At 42.1% G+C, this 23897-nt stretch overlaps 2 protein-coding genes across 3 annotated transcripts in view; one reads left to right on the top strand and one right to left on the bottom strand.

Moving 5' to 3' along the window:
• efl1 (elongation factor like GTPase 1) overlaps positions 1-15572 on the bottom strand; it is a 45482-nt gene extending 29910 nt beyond the window's left edge. Inside the window, exons 1-15 of one of the 2 annotated variants that reach the window (XM_063012499.1) lie at positions 15546-15572; positions 14404-14506; positions 13974-14041; positions 13806-13890; positions 13500-13633; positions 12768-12905; positions 12022-12239; positions 10712-10835; positions 10527-10606; positions 10307-10443; positions 8671-8793; positions 8316-8415; positions 5335-5453; positions 5017-5189; positions 3408-3543 (exon numbers count right to left, since the gene is read on the bottom strand). In XM_063012499.1, coding sequence (XP_062868569.1) covers positions 3408-3543; positions 5017-5189; positions 5335-5453; positions 8316-8415; positions 8671-8793; positions 10307-10443; positions 10527-10606; positions 10712-10835; positions 12022-12239; positions 12768-12905; positions 13500-13633; positions 13806-13890; positions 13974-14041; positions 14404-14494 — 1726 coding nt within the window. In that variant the 5' untranslated portion in view covers positions 14495-14506; positions 15546-15572. Of the gene's footprint in view, positions 1-3407; positions 3544-5016; positions 5190-5334; positions 5454-8315; positions 8416-8670; positions 8794-10306; positions 10444-10526; positions 10607-10711; positions 10836-12021; positions 12240-12767; positions 12906-13499; positions 13634-13805; positions 13891-13973; positions 14042-14403; positions 14507-15170; positions 15186-15545 lie in introns of those variants that run through there. The other variant, XM_063012500.1, reaches the window with a different exon arrangement.
• Positions 15573-17602: 2030 nt separating this feature from the next.
• Positions 17603-21880, top strand: saxo2 (stabilizer of axonemal microtubules 2). Its single transcript, XM_063013182.1, has 5 exons — positions 17603-17717; positions 19021-19200; positions 19957-20159; positions 20361-21264; positions 21742-21880. The coding sequence occupies exons 1-5, from the start codon at positions 17680-17682 to the stop codon at positions 21824-21826; spliced, it is 1410 nt and encodes a 469-aa protein (XP_062869252.1). The 5' UTR covers positions 17603-17679; the 3' UTR covers positions 21827-21880.
• The last annotated feature ends 2017 nt before the right edge of the window (positions 21881-23897 follow it).

The raw sequence follows: 23897 nt of genomic DNA, 5'->3' as shown, positions 1-23897 counted from the left end.
ATCCACTGAAGTACGGGGGGATAAGAAGGGGTCGGTGGAGAGCACATGTGTCTGAGCCGTTCAGGTCTCCAGCAGAGGAAGAGGAACTGGCTATGACTAAACTGTGGGAGAGAAAGCGAGAAAATGCAGAAATTTTATTTAAACAGTGGTAGCTGTAGTACCGCGTTCTGCCATGTGGCGGCGCTGGTTCATTATTCCCAGCATCTCGTTTATCTATGTCAACCATCAGCTACAAGTAATATTTATATTTTTATCTTTATATTATTATCAATTAAATTATTTATATTATTTACAGTGTTGATCTGTAGAAGAATTTATTGTAATAGCTACTTTATAGAGTCGTTTTTAGGGTTTAAAGGCGTCTAGGTCGTTTTTAAGGGTTTATTCGACTCCAGTTAACGTCGTAGGTAAAAATAAAAGCCGGTTCTTGCTCTCCGGTTTACGGTGTATCACCGTCACACAAACACAGAACCATTTCAGAACAAAAACACACACACACACACATCGATCCCGATCCCGATCTGTTCGCTCGTGTGTCTCCTGTAATCAGAGCAGATGAAGATCTGGAGCTCCAGTCCGACTCACAAACCAGTACAAACAGAACGCCGTCCAAACCCAACAGCGGCGCGTCCGAGAGGAGCTAACGACAGAATAAAAGCACTCGCTTCCCTTCAAGTCCATTTGGGTATCAGATATCTGAGAGTGCGGTCAGAGCGCCTTCAGCCCCGCAGATGGGGGGGGGGGGGGAATACGCCGCTGCCCTGAAATAACACTGTTAGCACGCTAATCTTTCTCCGGCGAACCTGGCACAACGTTTCTGACTGATACAGTTAGTGTGAGGAGCGGTGATACTTAAATACTGACACCCACCCCGCCTGACACGTGTGTGAAGTGCCCAGGCGCTAACACTCCCGAAAGTGCAATACTCCCAACAACACAGCAGGGGTCACTAATGCAGCAGCAATACGGAGAAACGTATAATAATAATATTGTGATAATCGTTCCTGTTCAGCATCCTGGCAGGCTAGTAGCACCACTGAGCTGTGATGTATTTAGGTGTGTGTGTGTGTGTGTGTGTGTGATGTGGTTCGGGCGGGGCCCCTGAGGGAGTCGGGATGGTTGAACGTGACTCAGTCGCCCCCTCGTTCAGTCCGTCTCCCACATCTGTAGATTCTCTGCGGTGGTTTTGTTCGTCCCAGCTGGAGCAGAAAGTTTGTGGACGCCCCCTGATGAAGCGCTTCATTATAACTGAGCGCGTCCTCGTCCTCTCGGTGTTCTCTAGAATAGATCAGGCCGCGCGGAGCGACGCGAGCGCTAACCCAACTCGTAATGGACGCCGCGGTTACATAACGCCGCTCGATCAGCGAGCTACTCAAACCCTCATCGTTTCCTGAAAGCCTGGCGCGTCTCTCTGTTATGAGCGTGTGCATTAGCACCTCGCCCGTCCTGCTCACCCCTCTGACATCATCCCACTCACTAACCCCACTCACCTCGAGCGCCGATCGGCCCCGGGGCCCGGGCCGCCGCTACAAACCCGATTATAAAACACACCGCACACACTCGCTCCGGGTCCCGATCTTTCATACGTGATACGCCGAGTAAAACATGTCATAAAGCTCACGATCTATTTATGTAAGATGGAAGAAAAATAAATAACATAAGCAACAGTTTAGGGAAGGACCTTTCCTGTTCCAGCTTAAAGAAAAGCTCGGTTTAAAAACCAAAAAACTCCAGTGACCTCAGCCCCACTCAACAGCTCTGGCATGCTTTCTGGAGGCTTTCTTTGAGCGCACAAATGATATAATAATATAAAATATTTATTAATAACAATAGTAATAATAAGATGATAAAAATATCAATAAAATACTAAATATTAATATTTTATTAATAAAAATAATATAATTACAAAATAATAATAATAAAAAAATATATAAATAAAAAAATGTAAAAGTTATTATATAATAATATTACCAATAATAATAAGATAATAATAATATAAATAAATAAAAATATTAATAAAATTATTTATTTACAAAATAATAATAAGAAATAAGAAATAAAAAATATAAAAAATAATACATATAAAAAAGTTATTATATAATAATAATATTAATGATAACACAGTAAAAATAAGATAATAATAGAAATAAAATAATAATTTTATTTTATTAATGAAATAATAATTACAAAATAATTATAAAAGATATAAAAATACAATTATATATTTATATTAATAATATTAAAAAATATTAAATATTATTATTTTGTTAATAAAATAATATAATTACAAAATAATATAATAAACATATATAAATAATAAAAATAAAAAAAGTTATTATATGATAATAGTAATATTAATAATAATACAGTAATAATAGAAATTAAATAATAATAATAATATTATTACAAAAAGTGAAATATTAATATTTTGTTAATAAAATAATATAATTTAAAAATAATTATAATAAATATAAAAATATAAAAAATATATAAATATAAAAAATAAATTATTATATAGTAATAATATTATTATTAATAATAACAATAATAATAATAATAAGGATCATAGTAATAATCCAGCATCCTGCACAGAGCCCTGACCTCAGCCCCACTCAACAGCTCTGGGATGAACCAGAACACCAACTGAGACTTTCTTTGAGCATACAAATGTCAGCTTTTAACTGAATGGGCACAAATTCCCACAGACATCTTTCAAAGTCCTGTGAGAAGCTTCTCAGAAGAGCAGCTGTTGTTCTAGCTGAAAGGTCACATAAAAGAAGCTCTATTTTAATACGGTTTGTTTTTTAAACGGGGCGTCTGACAAGCTCCATGTAATGCCCGCTAGGGGCGCCCAGTCGGCCGGTAGCAGAGCTGAGCGCCGGTGCCTGCAGAACCAGAGCGTTCCAGCTCCAGTGAAGAAAACCTCAGTACATGATGTAGATACAGATGTCAGAGATCAGGAACGTACAGGCTATAAACGGAGTTAAATTGCCCGGGGCGGGGGGAGGGGGGGATGGGGGGTTAGTATGGGGGTGGAGTGGGACCCTGGACATGAATCATAAGATCTGGTTCTGTTAGATCTCCAGCCAGCCGTACCCCCCCGGGTAAAGCTTTTAATGGAGCTGCAGGCGAGAACTGATGATGCGTGTCTATAGAATGAATCACGCTGGCTTAATGCACACACACACACACACACACACACACAGGCGAGATACCGGGGGTACGTTACCGAGGTCACAATGAACCCAGACAAAAGGGCAGCGCACTCAGGAGAGGAAGGGGGCGTAAACGGGTCTGTCTGAAAACCTTAGCTCTCTCTACACAGACACATTTCCCATCATCCTACACTCCCGAGAAGAGGGCGTGTCTAAATTCTTATATCCTAGATTCTTAGGTAGGTAACTCACCCAGGACGTTTCCCGCTGGAACCTCGTCCAGCTCCTCCAGCTCACGACCCATCAGGAGATACAGACGGTCCAGGGTGCAGCAGGCCATGTGGGGCACGGAGGGGGCGGAGTCAGGAACCGAACCTTCGTCCGACAGCTGGAGGGTAAAAACAGGAGAAAATGATTAATGTCGTCAGATCTGTTACCATAGAAACCACCACGATTCATATTTATCATGTCATCAATAAAGCTGCTGCATGGTCCTCTCATTGTCCCATCATATAGTAACACCGCGCTCAGTTACATCATGTGGGCGCCACGCCCGGAGTAACGGAACGTCTCTGTTCTGGCCGTCTCGTCCACTCGCTCAGTGGTGATCATGATCATCTCTCGTTCCTCCATGAGGTTTTCAGCCGTTTTCTGATGCACTTGTTCTCAAAGACCTGAATTTGGCTTCACATCCACACGTGGCTACTGGGAAAAAGTATTTGCACCCATCCAGATTTCTGCAAATTCGGCTTTTTTTTTTTTACAGTATAATAAAAAAATTCCATTAAATTCCAAAAAAAATCCAGTTATTAATAATAATTATAAATAAATAAAAATAATAATAACAAAAAATAATAAAAATATTGACAACAATAATAATGCTGATAATTATAATATAGATAATAAAAAAACTAATAGATCATAATTATAACTTTTTAATATTTATAAATAATAATAACTACAAAACTAATAATTTTAAAATGACAATAATTGAAAATAATGAAATAACAAGAATAATAGTAATATTAATAATAACAACAATAACTATGATAATAATAACAATAAATCATAGTAATTATAATAATAATATTCATAGTAATAATATGATAATATAATAAACGAATAATGATAATAATAATACATATAATAATAATAATTATTATTATTATTATAAATATCAAAACAATAACAATAATAATAATAATACAAATGATACTGATAATAATAAATATAATAATAACAATAAATATAATAAGAATAATAAAATATAATAATATTAAAAATAAATATAATAATAACCCCCCCAAAAAACAATAATATTTATAAAAATAATAACTACAAGAACAACAAAACAATAATAATCATAATAGCTGATGGCTCTTATTTATAGCTAAAAAACAAACAAATCGGATTATTTTGTCTGGATTTGGCAACCAAACTGAATCAGAAAAGAGCTGAAATGGAAAAATCATCAGACTCAGAGATCCTGAGTGGAACAGACGAGCGCCGATGTGAAGAACACGTCCAGTATTACTGTGTGATGGTTATGTCATGCCATTAGGGTGAAACGATGCCCCGGAAGTGCCCAGATTATTTTGCCTGGTCAGCTCTGCCCGATCGACAGAATAAAACGTCCTAATGGAGCCATAAAGCCGGTGTGGGTTCGTCCTAATGGCTTCAGCACGGCACAGAGAGACGCCACGCTGGACATCAGAGACGCCGCGGCTGCACGCCGGCGCTACAATGCTAATGCCGCTAATGAAGAGGGAAAGCCTGCAGAAGACAATTAGCAGTACGAGAGCGGAGCTAAACGAGACCCATTAGTTACGCCGGCATGAATAATTAAAGCTGGAGTTCTCACCGTCTGCAGGGCCACGGCGGGGTCGTATTTGGGGCCCAGCACGAACACCCGCTGACCCCGGCGCACCACCCCGCTGTAGACGCGGGCGAAGGCCACGAAGTGCTCGGCGTCCTCGTCTTCGGGCGCGGGTCTCAGCGTCAGGGCCTCCGTCTGCTCGCGGAGAGCGTCGGCGTCTGGAGAACAGGAACACCAGTGTGAGAAAGTAAACGCCCCCCCCCCCCCCCCCAGATGATTGTCCTTCTAACTGGTTTCAGGGTACCGCTGTATCCGCGCGTGGACGGATGACCTCACAGAAAACCGACAAAACAGAGAACTCGCCTGCGTGGGTGTGGTTTCCCGGGTCGGGATTCTCCGAGCCCTGATTGGCCGCTCGTCTCTCTGCGTGTCGCTGTCGGGCCAGTTCCCGGCGCTGGGCGATCTCCTCCTGAGTCAGCGGCCTGGCGGGGGAAAGGAAGCGACACGTCACCCATAATGCACTGCTTTAGAAACTAATGCTATAAAACGGAGCGACGTGTGTCAGCTGGAACGACAGACGATTTTCTGAGAAGACTTTGGAGTGTGTCTGTGGGGATTTGTGCCTATTCAGAGAAAGCCTGTTGAGTGGGGCTGAGGTCAGGGCTCTGTGCAGGACACGGGAGCTTCTCTAAACCAGTGCACGGGGGCGCGGTCATGCTGGAACAGGAGAGGACCTTCCCTAAACTGTTGTAGCTGAAACTAGGGTTATATGAATTGTGTCCATATAGTGTATTTTAGATCATAAGGTCATAAGAAGTGGACACATCTCATAAGAGGCCAGATCAAGTGTCGTGCAAGCACCAGCGTGTTCACAATGGGGAACTGGATACGTCTCGACTGGGAAATAAAGCAGGAAAATTCCTGTGCCCTGTATTTTTGGCCAAACGCTCGTATTAAACGTCGCCCCGTATATCTCAGAGCAGCACGACTCCCCGCTGGATTCTTTAAAAGGAACCAGTATGTTGTTTTATTCCCAGTACGGCCCAGTTTACTCACCGTTATAAATCACACAGCTGCGGTGGGAGAGAGCGGCGGATCCCCGCGGTTAATAAGCAGCTAGCCGCCGCGTCCACGCCGCTGCTATATTTAACAGCCGTTTAAACTCGACTGATGGTTTGTAGCGCGGAAGTGACAGAGCAACACCAGCGCCCGCCACATCGTAAACAAATCGTAAAGAGAGGGTAGCGCCGCGCCGCGCCCCGCCGGGCTCACGCCGTACCCGCTCCGCACCACGCCGGGCCGAGAGCTCACCGGCTTCATCTAAACTATCTCCACTTCTCTGTCAAGGCTCTCCACAAGATTCTGGACCGTGTCTGTGGGAATTTAACCATCAAGCTAACATCCATCCATCCACCCATTTATTTAATCGTCCGCCCATCCAACCAATTATCTGTCCATCTATCTGTCCATTTGTCCTTCAGTCCATCCACCCCAACTATTAATCTGTCCATCCGTCCATCTATCTGTCCATCCATCCGTCCATCCATCCGTCCGTCCGTCCATCCGTTCATCCATCCATCCGTCCATCCATCCGTTCATCCGTCCGTCCATCCATCTGTCCATCCATCCGTCCATCCATCCGTCCATCCGTTCATCCATCCATCCAACAACTATCTGTCAGTTCATCCATCCGTCCATCCGTCCGTCCATCCATCCGTCCGTCCATCCCACCCTTCATCTATCCATTCCATTATCTGTAAGACCGTCCATCCATCCATCAAGTTGTCCAACCATCCACCTGTCAATCCAAACGTCCATCCATCCATCCGCCCATCTTTCCATCCAACAATTCAACTGTCCATCTATTCGTTCATCCAACTATCTGTCCATCTGTCAGTCAGTCCAAGTCAGTCAGTCCAGATTGCAGCAGGTGGATTGAATCGAGTTCTAGGAGCCACAGTAGAGGGTCTGAATACTTTTAATTTCATTCTTCACTTGAATCAGACACGATTCATATAACATGATTCACCATCTCATGACGACTGTGTGTGTGTGTGTGTGTGTGTGTGTGTGTGTAAGAGTTTGTGTGTGTGTGTGTTCTGCCTCCCAACTGCCTCGCACCGTTCATAAAAAAGCACCAGTTCAGTCGGCCAATCAGACGAGAGAACATACGAGCGCCTAACACTCCTACAAGTCTCACTCACTCACTCACACACACACACACACACACACACACACACACACACACACACACACACACACACACGGTGACCCACATTGATTATCACCATGGTAACCTGTGAGTTGATGCTGTGTGTTGTCTGGCGAGTTCCTGTAGAGTTCACATTCAGACGGAGGCGAGACGGAGGAACTGAACACACATACCTGCATCACACCCACACGGACCGACGCGCAAAATAAACCCCAGCGGCTACGACAACCCGGCGGATCTTTTCTTTATTTTCTTTTTTTATTTTTACTCTTTAATATATTTTATTTTTGTATTTTTATTCTTTATTATATTTAATTTTTGTATTTTTCCTCTTTATTATATTTAATTTTTGTATTTTTACTCTTTAATTTATTTTATTTTTGTATTTTTACTCTTTATTATACTTCATTTTTGTATTTTTACTCTTTATTATATTTCATTTTTGTATTTTTACTCTTTAATATATTTTATTTTTGTATTTTTATTCTATGATATATTTTATTTTTGTATTTTTACTCTTTATTATATTTTATTTTTGTATTTTTACTCTAATATATTTCATTTTTGTATTTTTACTCTTTATTATATTTCATTTTTGTATTTTCACTCTTTAATATATTTTATTTTTGTATTTTTACTCTTTAATATATTTTATTTTTGTATTTTTACTCTAATATATTTTGTTTTTGTATTTTTACTCTTTAATATATTTTACTTTTGTATTTTTATTCTATAATATATTTTATTTTTGTATTTTTACTCTTTATTATATTTTAATTTGTATTTTTACTAATATATTTCATTTTTGTATTTTTACTCTTTATTATATTTCATTTTTGTATTTTCACTCTTTAATATATTTTATTTTTGTATTTTTACTCTTTAATATATTTTATTTTTGTATTTTTATTCTATAATATATTTTATTTTTGTATTTTTACTCTTTATTATATTTTATTTTTGTATTTTTACTCTTTATTATATTTTATTTTTGTATTTTTACTCTTTAATATATTTTATTTTTGTATTTTTTATTTTAATATGAATTGTATTTTATATACGTTATTTCTGTTATTTGATTTGTGTTATTGAACGAGACACGCCCTGGTATAAGGACGGTACATGTACACACCTCTGTTTGTTCTGTGGAAGAGCCTTCGGGTCCACGGCAAACATCTTGGAGACAAAAACGATGACGGGAGCCGAATCTCCACTCGAGCACGCCAGAAACGCTGAACCCAAACACACACACAGAGAACAGAATCATTCAGGAAGTGATCATGGTCCCTGGATCAGCCTGCACGATGCTGGAGTGGTGTACATCACACCACCACTGGACTCTGGGATGCCGGGTGGGCACTCCCCAAACTGTTGCTGCAAAGTTACAAGCCCATCATCCCAAACCATTACTCCTCCTCCTCCACCACACGTGCCAGTTGGCACACCTGAACCCCTCCGCCCGCTCAGCAGGTACCTGCATCTCTCACCTGATTTAAGCTGCTGGGTTTTACTGGGCAGGGATTCGAACCGACGCACACCGACACTCATCAGCTTCTCCACCCGCTCAGAGCTCACTTCAGTGGGAGCCGGTAACATCTCACACACCATCGCTGAGACCAGGAGTTAAAACCAATACACACTCACCATGAACACACACACACTCACCATGAACAAACTCACACACACACACCATAAGCACACTCACTCACTCACCATGAACAAACTCACACACACACACACACACACACACACACCATAAACACACTCACTCACCATGAACAAACTCACACACACACCATGAACACACACACACACTCACCATGAACAAACTCACACACACACACTCACTCACTCACCATGAACACACACACACTAACCATGAACAAACTCACACACACACTCACCATAAGCACACTCACTCACTCACTCACCATGAACACACACACACACACACCATAAGCACACTCACTCACTCACTCACTCACCATGAACACACACACACACACACCATAAGCACACTCACTCACTCACTCACCATGAACACACACACACACACACACCATAAGCACACTCACTCACTCACTCACCATGAACACACACACACTAACCATGAACAAACTCACACACACACTCACCATAAGCACACTCACTCACTCACTCACCATGAACACACACACACTAACCATGAACAAACTCACACACACACTCACCATAAGCACACTCACTCACTCACTCACCATGAACACACACACACTAACCATGAACAAACTCACACACACACTCACCATAAGCACACTCACTCACTCACTCACCATGAACACACACACACACACACACCATAAGCACACACACTCACTCACTCACCATAAACACACACACACACTCACCATGAACAAACTCACACACACACTCACCATAAGCACACTCACTCACTCACTCACCATAAACACACACACACACTCACCATGAACAAACTCACACACACACTCACCATAAGCACACTCACTCACTCACTCACCATGAACACTCACACACCATGAACACTCACACACCATGAACACACACACACCATGAACACACACACACATCTTTGCATTTTCTTTTATTCTATATTGCATTTTTGTGTTTTTTCTATACTTTATTTTACTTAATCTTATTTTTAGTTTTGCTCTTTCCTATATTTTATTTTTGTTTTTTACTCTTTTTAATAACTTTTCTTTATTTTTGCTCTTTCCTACATTTTCATTTTGTATTTTTGTCTTTTATATATTTTATTTTTGCATTCCTTTTCATTTCTAAATTTTTCTACAATTTTTGTATTTTTATTACATAAAAATTTTGCATTTTTATATTTAATTTTTGTATTTTAACTACATTTAATTTTTGCATTTTTATATTTAATATTTGTATTTTTAGTATATTTAATTTTTGTATTTTTGTCTTTTCTATATTTGATTTTTGCATTTTTATATTTAATTTTTGTATTTTTTTCCTCTTTCTTCGTTTTTTCTTTGTTTTATTATTTTCTTGCTTTATCACTTTCATTGTTCTGTTGTTTTATTGATTTATTTAAGAGTGAAACAGAATGAACTGTGCTGCTCCGGCGGTGATGCAGAAGGATACACAGCACGGCCTGAGACAGCGGTAACCACTGACTGCAGATGGCGCTCAGGAGCACTTTGGGGTCGTTGTGCCGGAGGTCGCGGGTCATGAGCTTTAATCCCAGTGAGGTCACCATCTTCTCCACCTTCTCCTTATCTCTGAAAATAAAAACACCAGAGATACAGACGGGGACGTGGATACGACTAAACCGAGAGGAAAATCCTGGAGAAGGAAAGCTTACCTCCGGATCACCACGGCGTCGTATAAACTCCAGATGTTCTCCAGAACCAGCTGAACGAAGAGCGGCTTCTTTCCTTTAACCTGAAGAGAAACGTCGGAACGTCACGACACTCGTCAAGAGCACAAACATCGGCGTTCTGTCCGTACTGAGTAATGTGAAGCTGGGACATGAAACTCGATCTGTACCTGCGCTCCTTTCATGATCTTTTTGGCCTTGGTGTTCAGGTAGAAATCCCCCCACAGGGTCTTCTGAAGGATCTCTGATCGAATCCCCATCTTCTTACTGTAGATCTCAGCAAACTGGCAAACGCTGAAGTAACATCATCAATATTAGATATAAAATAATAATTAATTTTTAGCTTATTTGGGTAAAATAGAAATGTGGTGAAATAGACTTTGTGGTTATAGAGATTAATGTGAAGAATAAAATGTTTTATTACAATAAAATACCAATAAAAACACCAACAGTCGATCTGAAGGTGCGAAATTTGAAATGTTTGACAAGAGCGGCATCTGGTGGACGTTTCAAAAACTGCAGCAAAACTGCGACATCAACACAGTCAACAAAAACAAACATTTACATTCACGTTAATCAGCGGAGCCTTTAATCGAGGGTTAGGGGCCTTGCTTAGGGGTCCAACAATAGAAACAGAAACCTTCTGATTACTAGTCCAGTACTTTAACTGCTAAGCCACCACTACCAAGACAGCCAATCATGTCCATCTGCAGACTTCCACAGAACCACTGTGGATTCGAACCCTGGATCCCGGAGATGATAAACAAGCGTAATGTACTAAGATAACATTTTTACTAATTATTTGTTTTTGATACTTAAATATTTGTTTATTTGTAAATGAAATAAGAAAATAAAATCTAAAAATTCACACAAACACTCACTGCAACTATTTTATGTTTTTGCATTTTTTTATATTTTATTTTTGCATTTTTTCATATTAAATTTTTACATTTATTTTATTTTTGCATTTTTTATATTTAATTTTTGCATTTTTTTATATTTAATGTTTGCAATTGTTTTGCATTTTTTTATATTTAATTTTTGCATTTTTTTTTATATTTTATTTTTGCATTTTTTAATATTTTATTTTTGCATTTTTTTTTATATTTTATTTTTGCATTTTTTTACATTTTGTTTGCATTTTTGCTTTTTTCTCAGACTGTGTCCCAAATCAAGTGGTATAAGTACACAGCATGTACATCAGATGTGGTTTGGGACGCAACCTGTGCATGAGTAAAATCAGCAGGTGAGATGTGAGAGATATGAGAAGTGGAGCTCCTCCTAATCTAGTCATATCCAACTCCCCAGTCCTATCAAACTATCAAGTGCAGCGCCTCGATCAGCCAGCAAAGGGAGCAGATGGGACGTGGCCCATGCTCCAGGCTGAAACAATGATGTGAAGATGCACTGTGACAGTAGGGGGATAATAAAGCGGGGCGGACCCATCGCCCTACGGGTTTAAGGGAAGCACGTGTCGTACCTGAAGCCCCAGGAGTCGATGGCGCTGGCGAACACCACGTTACCCTGATCAGGACTGAAATACAGGTGCGAGTCGTCCGTCTCCTCCAGTCCGGAGCTCCAGTCGTAAACCTGCTCCCCTCCATCAGCCTCGGGCCGCTCGTCCTGAACCTGAGCCTCCTTCACCGCCCGCTCCTCCAGAACCGTAGAGGTGAAGAGCGTCCCCGTCACTGCGTTCACCTGCGCCACACCCACACACACACACCGAGTTATACGGTACACATACAGGTACATACGATACCAAAAAACGTGTGTCCACATACTTTCGGTCATGTAGTGTACTTTTCTGGGAAGGCTTTTGGATTTAATTAAATTTTTTTCATTTTCATGAAGCGTTTTATCCTGGTCAGGGTCGCAGTGGCCCAGGGACGAGGTAGGAACCCAGGACAGGGCTCCAGGGTCCATTAGAGAGTCCTTTATGGATCTACAGACTCTCAGATGGTGGGGAAGGTCACAAGGAATCGACTTTCTGCAGCTGCAACAGTGACCCCTGCTGCCCGGTCGAGGCCCTGGACAGACAGTATAGCACGTCGAGTCGGACGACTTCGAGATGTCGGGTTCGGATCTCAGTGGTGCGATCGACCACCTGGGTGACACGACTGGGCGTGTCTGAGGGAGTGCAGGTCACAGAAATGCGACACCCGAGGTCCGACAGAGGAGAAAGGGGAGAAGGGGTGGAGGGGTGGAGGATAAAAGTGAAGTGTAAACCTGTTCGAGGATCTTCTGGAGGTGCGTGTAGGCCTCCTGAGGACTGAGCTTCAGCTCCACGATCAGACGGTCGATCTTGTTGAGGACGAGCACCGGGCGGATGTTCTCCAGCCACGCCTGCCTCAGCACCGCCTGGGTCTACAGCGGGATCGGAGAACATCATCAGAGGAACGTTATGATTACACAAACACATACAACCCGAAATGCGTCTCCGCTGGGAACCTTTCTATATTTTATTTTAATATCATTTTCTTATTTATATTTTTTACATATTACATATTTTACTATTTTTTATTTCTATATTTTATTTTTAATTTTTAAATGTTTTTTCTCTTTTCTATATTCTGTTTGCATTTTTTTCTTAATTTATATTTTATTTTTGTATTTTTTTTACATTTTATTTTTGTATTCTTCTATATTTAATTTTAATATCATTTTCTCTAATTTATATTTTTACATATTATATATTTTTATATTTTACTTTTTTCATTTTTATAATTTATTTTTAATATTTTTAATATATATTTCATTTTTTGTATTTTTTCTATATTTCATTTTTCTATTTTTTTTTTTATTTTTCTATTTTTTTTTCTATATTTTATTCTTCTTTATTTTAATATATTTTTTATTTTTCTATTTTTCTATTTTTTCTATTTTATTTTTTATACAAATTCCTCTTTCCCTTCATACGCTGTACTGCCAAAAGTATGTGGACGCGTGAGCAGGTTTTACCTGAGGACACACCCCCTCGACGGCATCCACCACCACGATGGCGCCGTCGCACAGCCGCACCGCCGTGGAGACCTCGGAGGAGAAATCGACGTGACCGGGAGAGTCGATCAGATTGATCAGATACTCGTCCTGTCCTGAGAGAATAAAACACACAACCAGCTGATGAGCGACACGCCCGACAGTACGTGGACCCCTGAGCAAGGGCTGATGAGCGACACGCCCCAAACTGTTTCCACAATGTTAAAAAGCATAAAGAAGAATAGATTTCATCATGAGGACGGGCGTGGTCCTGATCCACAGACGTACCTGATGTGTAATGTAAGGAGATGGCGCTGGACTTCATGGTGATTCCTCGGATCTGCTCGTCCTCCCGACTGTCCAGGTACCGGAGCTGAAATTACCAACATAAAACACACGAATAACGAACCGAAGCAGCGAACACGAGGGGATGATTTAGGGAAGGACCGCGGTTACCTTTCCTGCCAGGCGAGTGGAAATGATGCCGTTACTCGCCACCAGACAATCGGCCAGCGTCGTTTTCCCTGGAAACATCCAACCATAATAAATTAAATCATAATAATAATAATAATAATAAATGCTTATTTGTCATGTATACGTCTACATGTGTTTAATACAATACTATACTAGCTTGTTTGGAAGTCAGAGCGACAGGGTTAAGGGCCTTGCTCAAGGGCCCAACAGTGAGAACCTGTCAGTGGTGGGACTTGAACCAGTAACTTTTTGTATACAGTATGAGCATAAAAGCAGCCTTGGTGAAGAACACAGGATCTACACCACTGCAGGAGGTTCCTCACCGGCATTTCGTCCATCGTCTCCTCACACCAGGACGCTTTGCAAATAAAACGACCACAATGACAATCTGAACGTGAAGGGTTAAACGTACCATGATCCACGTGTGCCAGAATGCAGATGTTCCTGATGTTCGATGCTTTCTTCTGTAGTGTGATGATTCTCTCTAAACTCGTGTGGCCCATTTTGACCGGGAGCTGCAACAGACAGACAGAATACAAACACGTCAACACTTCCAAACGTTTTACTGAAGGTGATGGAGATCAGATGGAGCTAAATCTGGACTATAAGCGTCTCTCGGACACGCCCGATTCCTCCTCCTCCACCCTCACCGCTTATAACCCGAATATAAAAGTGAGGAAACTTTTTGAAGATCCCTCGTACGTGCACATTTACACAGAGGAACAAACTGAAGACTAGAAGAACATGAACTAAAGGTCTGGGTAAGTTCAAACCCTCATCCAGGAGTCCCACTGTAACCACACACACGTCTCAATAACACAGTATATGTTCCAATATGCTTCCAACTCTGTGGCAACAGTTTGGGGAAGGCCCTATACAGGTCCAGACCGACTGTGCCCAGTGCAAAAGCAAAGTTTGACAAATTTGGCGTGGAGGAACTACAGCGGTCTGCACCGGGCCCTGATCTCAACCCCAGGGAACACTTTTGGGATGAACCGGAGCGCTGACTGTAAGCCATCAGTGCCTGGCAAATCCCCACAGACACACTCCCACATCTTGCAGACAGCCTTCCCTGAAGAGTGGAGGCTGTTGTAGCCGCAAAGAGAGGGCCAACTTTGTGTTTATGCCTGTAGTTTGTAATAAAACGTCCAACAAGCTCATGGTCTGGTGTCCACTTACTTTTGACCAACTGCTGTGAGAAGTTTGTGTTTTTATTTACTTTTCTGTGATTCACAGCAGCAACCTGAATGTTATCTTAACACCCAGCTTCCAACATAACAGACACATTAAACACAATAACAAACAGAATTACAGAGAATAAAAAATCTACATGTTAGAACTATTTACTTTACTTTAAACAAATTAAGTTAGCTCTAATGCTAACCAGCTAGCACTGTATTTACATATGGGTGACATTTAACAACAATCGCTTTCTGCTACAGCTAACAGCGTGAACAGAAACACTAAAAGTCCTAAAAACTGGTACATTTAATAAAAGTATAAACCAGAGACTCAATAACACAATAACACAAACACATGACAGCATGAACTCACGTTGTTTCCTCACTTCCGGAATCAGAGAGCCGGTGTTCATACGTCATCACTGATGTCAGAACCAAACACCCGAAAGAATGAATCAATAACAGAAAATAGGAGCAAAATGCAGCGCTGATTTTATAATATTACATATTTGAGCGAAAAATAGTTTCATAAATCTCATTTCCTGGCACGAATTAGAACAGGGATCTGTTCTTACCCAGAACCCGGGTGCGACTCGATGTCAAAAAGAGCCGATTCTCCGAACTCGTGGTTTGATATATCCTAATCGACTCCGGAACTTTGGAGTCGACTCTCTGGTTCATACTATTCGAATACATACGACGTGATTAGCGGCATGGAAGAGTCGATTCAGCATCTGAAAAGAGAGTCAATTCTCCGAACCAGCGTTTTGATCAATTAGAATAGACACTGGATTTTTGGAGTCGACTCCCTGGTTCATTCTATTTGAATTTTGCGTAAATATCGGCATGCGAGAGTCAATCTGAAATGAGTCGATTCTCTGAACACGTGAATTTAGAATTGAGAATCGACTTCAAATTCCATCAGTTTTTTAAACGAGAACGATGCTTTAAAAAAGAGTCGATTCACCAAGTCTGGCGTTGGAACTGAGAGTTGATTCAAAGTTTAGGAGTCGAATTCTTGTAGTGAATTATTAAAATATGATTATTAAGTATATTGCCTTTCCTATTATAAACTATTCATTTGTAATCCTTCTCTTAATATTGTTTTCTATTCTATTTTAGTCTATTATACTTTAGTATATTTTTATATATAAATATACATTTACTCTCCAAATTGTATTAAGAAATGCAGCTCGACTCCAAAATTCCAAAATTCAGGAGTAAGAACGAGAAGAACTTTACGCTTATAAGTCAAATTTCTGCAGTGAATTATTAAAATAAAATAAAATGACTATTTTAAAGCAAAATATTATTTTGTCCCTCTATTTCAGTTTAGGGAAGGTCCCTGAAACATCAACTGAGACGTACAATGGGCACAAATTCCCACAGACACACTTCAAAGTCTTGTGAGAAGCTTCTCGGAAGAGCGGCTGTTCTTCTAGCTGCTTTGTTTTTGAAATAAGACGTCCGACAAGCTCCTGATCAGGTCCAAATACAGAGGAACCCAGAAACTGGACATCAGTTGGTTCTGGAAGCGGCGTCACGTTTTAAAGACGTTGAGTTTAAAGGTATTTTTTCCCGTAAGGATGTTTGTGAAACCTGTTAACTCGTCCATGGTCTCGTGGAGCTGCAGATATTTTAGTCTCATGTAAAATAATGAGGTTGTTTTTGACACTTTAACACTGAAAATAACACAAATATAATATAAACACACTGAAATACAATTACTAACAGTTACACATCAATAAAAAAAACAATAAAAGCTGCACTGTAGTTTTACTTCTTTATTGTTTCTTGACGCTTCTTAATGGTGGAGATGCTTGATGTTGGAATACCGTATTCCCCTCAGCACCGGCGCATTCACATGAGAAGTGACAAAACCGCTTTAGCGCTGTTGAGTGTGTCTGTGAACAAAACTCAGCGTGACGTATTGTAGTAAAACAGCGAGTGAGGAATGTGATTAGTGGAGGAACTTATGAGCAGTAATAATGAAGAGAAGTTTAGTGCTCCTGTCTCCTTCTTTTACTACATTAAACCACGTTAAGCTTTATTCTGAACCAGAAGCGTTTTAGACTCTGGGAGAAGCTGATTCTGATTCTCACCATTTCTCAGAAGCTGGAGCTGTAACACAAGTTTAAAAGTGAAACAGGGAGGAGAATCCAGATAAACACAGATACATGTGGAGCTGTAACCCTGGATCTGAACCTTATTCCACACTGATGCAGATTCAGCTCAGATTCACACGCTGGTGAGATTTTACCGCTCACTTTTTAAAGATTTTGAGTTTAGGGGAGGTCGAGTTACAAGGTACCAGTGTATTTTGGCCTTAATCACGTTATCTAAACGTCTTGCGTCACGAAGCGTCGTCGTTAAGACGCTTTATGGTTGCCAGGTGACGCTGTTGCTGTAGAAACCCGTGCTGGGTCCGTGTGTGGTGCTACACAAACATGCGCATTAGCTGCACCAGCGCTCCGGTCGAGAAGAGGTTATAAAGCTTTATAATCATCATGAAGAAGGTCTGCATCTGTAACATCTGTAACTGCGGGTAAGATTTCACTTTATTTTACTTTATTTACTCACCTGGTGAATCGTTCATCCTGCCCACAGAGCCCAGACCCCCCTCACCCCCCTCAGCTCTCCTCTCTAATCCTATAGTTCAAACATCAACAGTTTGTTTTCCTTTAATGTGTCACTAACTTCTTTGTCCAAATTTAAAAAATAATCACACATTTAAGTTCTTTAAAGTCGAAGTCAAGTCCAAAAAAATGAAATGCAACGTAATTAAATGTTTAAAAGTGTTGAAGGTTCTGCCAAGTCATTAAGCAAGCAAGTGGTAAATAAGCGGATGGTCCGGTCACTGGTACTGTTGGACCCCTGAGCAACGTCAGTGCGTTTGGATGAACCGTCAGCTCATTAGTGATTACAGTCATTACACCTGTGGCTTCAGGGGCCCAAATAAATCGAACAGTAGAATAAAAATATGAAGTGAACTGTAGAGCTGACTATAAAAACCTACAAGTATTGTTGGAGGTGAGGATCGAACCTGACACCCTGGATCTGTACAGCACACACACACACACACACACACACACACACACACACACACACACACACTTACCTCGAAAGAAAAATGAGCCAGTCGAGCGAATACAGACATAATTGGTGTCCTGTCCGACGCGACCCTGACCAGGATAAATCGTTGGTAGAAACATTAAATTATTAGAATTTTTATTTCATTTCATTTTCATCAACCGCTTTCTCCTGGTCAGGGTCGCAGCACTGGGCGGAAGGCAGGAATAACTTAGACAGAGTGCCCCACCACCACCGACCAAAACCCCCAACTACCCACAGGTGGCACTGTTGAGATTTTAACCCAACGCCATAAGAGCATTTATTATTATTATTATTATTATTATTATTATTATTATTTTATTACTATAATCATTAATTATATTATTATTGTTTTATTAATTTATTTTTTTATAAATAGTATTATTATTATTAACTTTATTATTATTATCTTACTAATAATTAATTAAATTTGTATTATTATTAATTCAAATATTATAATTATTATTATTATTATTATTATTAGTATTATTATTAATATTACTGTCGATTAAAATTATTAATATTATTATCATATTTCCAAAATAATAATATTAATTAATAATAATAATAATTATCATTATTATTAATATTGGCAGCACGGGGCCACTTCAGACACGTGCCAGTAGGTGGGTTGGTTTCAGTAAACAGGCCCTAGGTGTATCTGATTGTGAATGAGTGAGTGTGTGTGATGCCCTTTGATGGTTTGGTGCCACCGTCGTGTCTTTCGTCCCCGCCAGGCGCCACCGCTGCACTCGCCAGCCCACAGACCTCTACGGGAAGAGCGGCCATGTGTGTGTGGTGAGCGAATACACCGAGAAATACCCCACGTACCAGAGCTGCCGACCCCCCCAGAGCCTGAAACCCAAACCGGAGGAGAAGGGCGAGAGGAGCCGGATGGAGGGGACCACCACCTTCAGGTGAGACACACTTCTGGTCAAACACACACTGCTGGTCAAACACACACTGCTGGTCAAACACACACTGCTGGTCAAACACACACCTCATCTACTTTATCTGTACGTGGTCGTACGTTCCTCCATAATAGTCGTCACATGAACAACAATAAACATAAATAAAAATGTCAAATATTCAATATTTAGTGTCCCACAGTGTCTCCAGGGCTCCAGGTGAGGCCCCGACCATACCTGCAAAAACCAACAGAGGAACTCAGTTGTGTGGAAGATGCTTCACCAAGGTAGAAGAGCCACAACCAAAAAAAATTTTAAAGTAAGGGGTGGCCAAAATACCAGAAACTCCAAAAAATAAAGGTGTGGTCAAAATACCAGAAACTTACATGTGGAAATTGTGGTCAAAATAACTAAAACTTAAAAAAGTAAAGGTGTGGCCAAAATACCAGAAATTCCTAAATAAATGTGTGGCCAGAATGTCAGAAATTCAGAAGTGAAGATGTGGCCAAAATAAGAGAAACTTAAAAATAAAGTGGTGGCCAAAATACCGGAAACTCCTCAAAGTACTAGAGGAAATGCACAATAAACATCTGCAGCCTATAAAAGGAAGTGATTGAGGCAAGTGAGAACCATTATGAACCCCGACCGTTCCCATAACCTCACAAATCATCTCAGTGCGGCACCAAGCACATCACACTATAATCAGATCATCAGACTTCACTGAAGCTCCAGTTCATCTCCTGGTGAATCTCTGTTCCGGTTCAGGTCCGATTTCGTCCCGTATGAAGTGACCCGGCGTCCCGGGAGACAGAGGCCGCAGTACCAGCCGCGCCCGGGCCAAATCGACCTGTCCACCACGTACAGCCTGGAGTTCAACCCTTACGAGGTGAAGCCCATTTCACTGGCGCGGCCAAAAGAGAGGAACCGAGGTGCCGACGGGAAACTGGACACAGTGCCCACCTACAAAGGTAAGCAGGGCGGAGCAGGACGCACAGGGACGGACGATGTATGGTCAAAAGTATTCGGACACCCCATTTTAAAAAACAAACGATATTAAAGTCCCAATACTTTTGACCATATAGTGTATTGGAGAGTGTATCACAGTGAGGAGGCTGTTAGAGAGGCAAAAACGTCTCCATGTGTAACGCCGTGTTGTTTTGATGTTACAGAGGATTTTCGTCAGTGGGAAATCACCAGGCGGGAGCCCCCCAAACCCAGGACCTCGTACCACCCCCCGGTGGAGAAATTCGGCAACGCCACGACATTCCAGGATGAATTCGTCCCCCGAGGTCCGGTCGTCCGCGAGAGCTTCAAACCCCCGAACGCCCCCAAACAGTCGGACGTTCCGCTCGACGGCGTGACCAGCCACCAGCTGAGCTACGTCCCTCACCGCGTGGAGCCGCGTTACATCAGACCCCCTCCGGAATACAAGCCCAGCGAGCAGCCCTTCCAGGACCTGACCACACACCGGCTGGAGTACCAGGGTCTGCCGGGCACCGCGCCCAAAAGCTGCAAACCCGAGCGGCTCCAGTCGCCCTCGGACGCGCCGTTCCAGAGCAGCACCGAGTTCCGCGAGCGGTTCCAGGCGTGGGCCGTCCCTCCGCCAAGGGCTCCGAGAGCGCCCGAGTACACCAGCCCCACCCAGGACATGGACCTGACCACCACCACTCAGACCACCTACGTCAGGCACCGCATCCAGCCGTTCGTCCCCGCCAAGCCCTTCCTCAGGCACGCCCGCTCCTCGGCACCCTTCCAGGCCGACACCACCACCAAGGAGGATTTCAAACCCTGGACGCCCCAGCGCCGAACCGTCGCCTGCAAACCCTCGGAGATGCCGCGAGCCAGCGGCAGGATGGAGGACCTGAGCACCTTCAGGGCTCATTACATCCAGCACCAGCTGCAGCCCAATCCCAGCTGCAAGCCCCTCGCCGCCCCCCTGAGGAGCCAGGCGCCCCTGGAGGAGGGAACCGTGTACCGCACCGAGTTCACGCCCAAAAAGATCAAGGCGTGTCCGGCCAGCAGCGAGGCTCCGCCCGGGTTCGTGTTCGAGAGAGTGGACGACGCGGGACACAGGTCAGATCCTTACCTCCCTAATCTGCTCTACTGTTTTTCTTTCTGATGGTTGTCTGTTCAAATCTCTCCACCCACCTACAGCATCAACCAACATACCGGCACTATACAGCCAGAAGTATTCGGACGCCTGACCGCGAGCTTGTCGGACGTCCAGTTTCAAAAACAAACGCTATTAAAACAGGGCGACCTCACGACAGCCGCGCTTCTGAAGTGTGTCTGTGGGAATTTGTGCCCATGCAGTATTACAGTATTAAAGAGCCGGAATGTTTCCTTAAACCGAGCTTTTCTTCAAGCCGGAACAGGAACGGGCCTTCCCTATACTGCTACTGCACTTAGCCAATAATTGGAATTCAGTCATTAGAAGGAGCGTCCCAATACTTTTGACCCTATCGTGTTTCTACCTTCCTGTCTTTACCTACAGTACCACCCTAACCGTACCTCCCTGACTGTCCAATAACCCTCCGTTCTTCTGTCCAGGTTCTACCGCAGAGTCTCGGCCCGGGATCAGGTGACCACAGGACATGAGGTCGAGACCCCTAAAGCCGTGGCCATCATGGCGTGAGAGAGGGCGTCAGCACGTCCAGCTCCGAGGATCAAAGTAAAAATGATCGACAAATCGCTGTGAATCGTTTTATTCATTTATTAATTAATATAGATTTTTAATTGATTCATTAATATGCACAGTATAGGGTCAAAAGTATTGGGACGGCCTGTTTAATGACTGCATTCATGAGCCAGAACAGTCGCTAACAGGTGTAATACATCAACTCAATAGCTCTGGAATGAACCGGAACAGAGCAGTTAGAGCCTAGTGGTTAAGTTAAGGTACTGGACTAGTAATCAGAAGCTCGCTGGTTCAAGCCCCACCGCCGGGATGTCACTGTTGGACCCTTGAGCAAGACCCTTAACCCTCAATTGCTTAGACAGTATACTGTCACAGTGCTGTAGGTCACTTTGAATCAAAGCGTCTCCTAAGTCAGATTTTGACCAAATGGGCACAAATCCCCACAGACCCACTCCAAAATCCAGTGAGAAGCTTCTCAGTAACAGAAGAGCGGCTGCTGTTTTAGCTGAAAGACGTCCATCACAGAGACGTCGCTCTGTTTCAATACAGTTCGTTTTTAAAACGGGGCATCCAACAGACTCGTGCTCGGGAGTCCAAATACTTTTGACCGTATAGTGTGTGTTTTATAAGGGAGCATCCAGGTAGCTTCAGTGTGATATTTAGGTATTTAGGATCGAATCGCTTATTCTGACTCTGTAAGTCTGGGATCATGAGCTGGACCCCGGAGCAGCGGAACACGTCCTCCAGAGTAATAAAGCACGTCCAGGAGACAGAAGTGAGGAACACATTCCGTCCAGATATTTATGGACAACACACTCACCAAATAATTTAAACCTTCATTTGGATATACCCAAGTTTCCTCTGCTGGATCCTTACAGCCTCGGCTCGTGTGCTGTTCTGGTGCTGCTCGTGTCGGTACCTCGACCGGACACTAGGGGTCACTAGTGCAGCACTCGCTCTCTAAAACAAGCACCGCCAAAACTTGAACCAGGGTCTCGACTAGCTTAATGGACTGTTTCACCACCCGAGCACGTTCGAGTCTTGGCGGTGCTGCTGACCTGGCCAGGCACTCAACAGACATAACTGGTCCTGTTTTAGAGAGCGAGTGCTGCACTAGTGACCCCTAGTGTCCGGCGCTCAGGAGGACGAGTGGCGGGTTTTCTCAGATCGCTCTGTATGCCGATAATCATTAATAATAAATAATAAATAAAGTTCTGCAAATAAAGTGGATTTATTTTATTAACACAAACGTGCTTCCGTGGGCGAGTAAGTTCAGGCAGTCCTGTTCCAACATCCCAATTATATTCATCACGTTATACGTAACTATGGAAAGCGCTTCAGGTACGATATCGTACTTAAAGAGACTTTATATAGAAGAACTGTGTTACACACACACACACACACACACACACACATATACAGTACATACACACACAATCACACACACACACACACACACACAATCACACACACACATACATACACACACACATATACATATAATCATACACTCACACACACACACACACACACACATACACAATCATACACACGCAATCAAACACACACAAACACACACATATACATTTACACACACACACACACACACACATTCACACACACATATACATATAATCATACACACACACACTCACAATCACACACACACACATATATATACACACACACACTCACAATCACACACACACTCACAATCACACACACACACATATATATACACACACACACTCACACACACATACATTTACACACACACACACACATACATATAATCATACACACTCACAATCACACACACACACACACACACACATATATATATACACACACACACTCACAATCACACACACACTCACAATCACACACACACACATATATATATACACACACACACATTTACACACACACACACACACACACACACATATACATTTACACACACACACACACACACACACACACACATATACATTTACACACACACACACACGCAAAATTCATCCTGAAATTATACAGTCATAAGTATTTGGATGCCCGACCAAACAGA

This window comes from Trichomycterus rosablanca, chromosome 17, assembly GCF_030014385.1.
Source record: "Trichomycterus rosablanca isolate fTriRos1 chromosome 17, fTriRos1.hap1, whole genome shotgun sequence".
Taxonomy (NCBI): Eukaryota; Metazoa; Chordata; class Actinopteri; order Siluriformes; family Trichomycteridae; genus Trichomycterus; species Trichomycterus rosablanca.
This window is presented reverse-complemented; position numbering and strand designations above follow the sequence as displayed.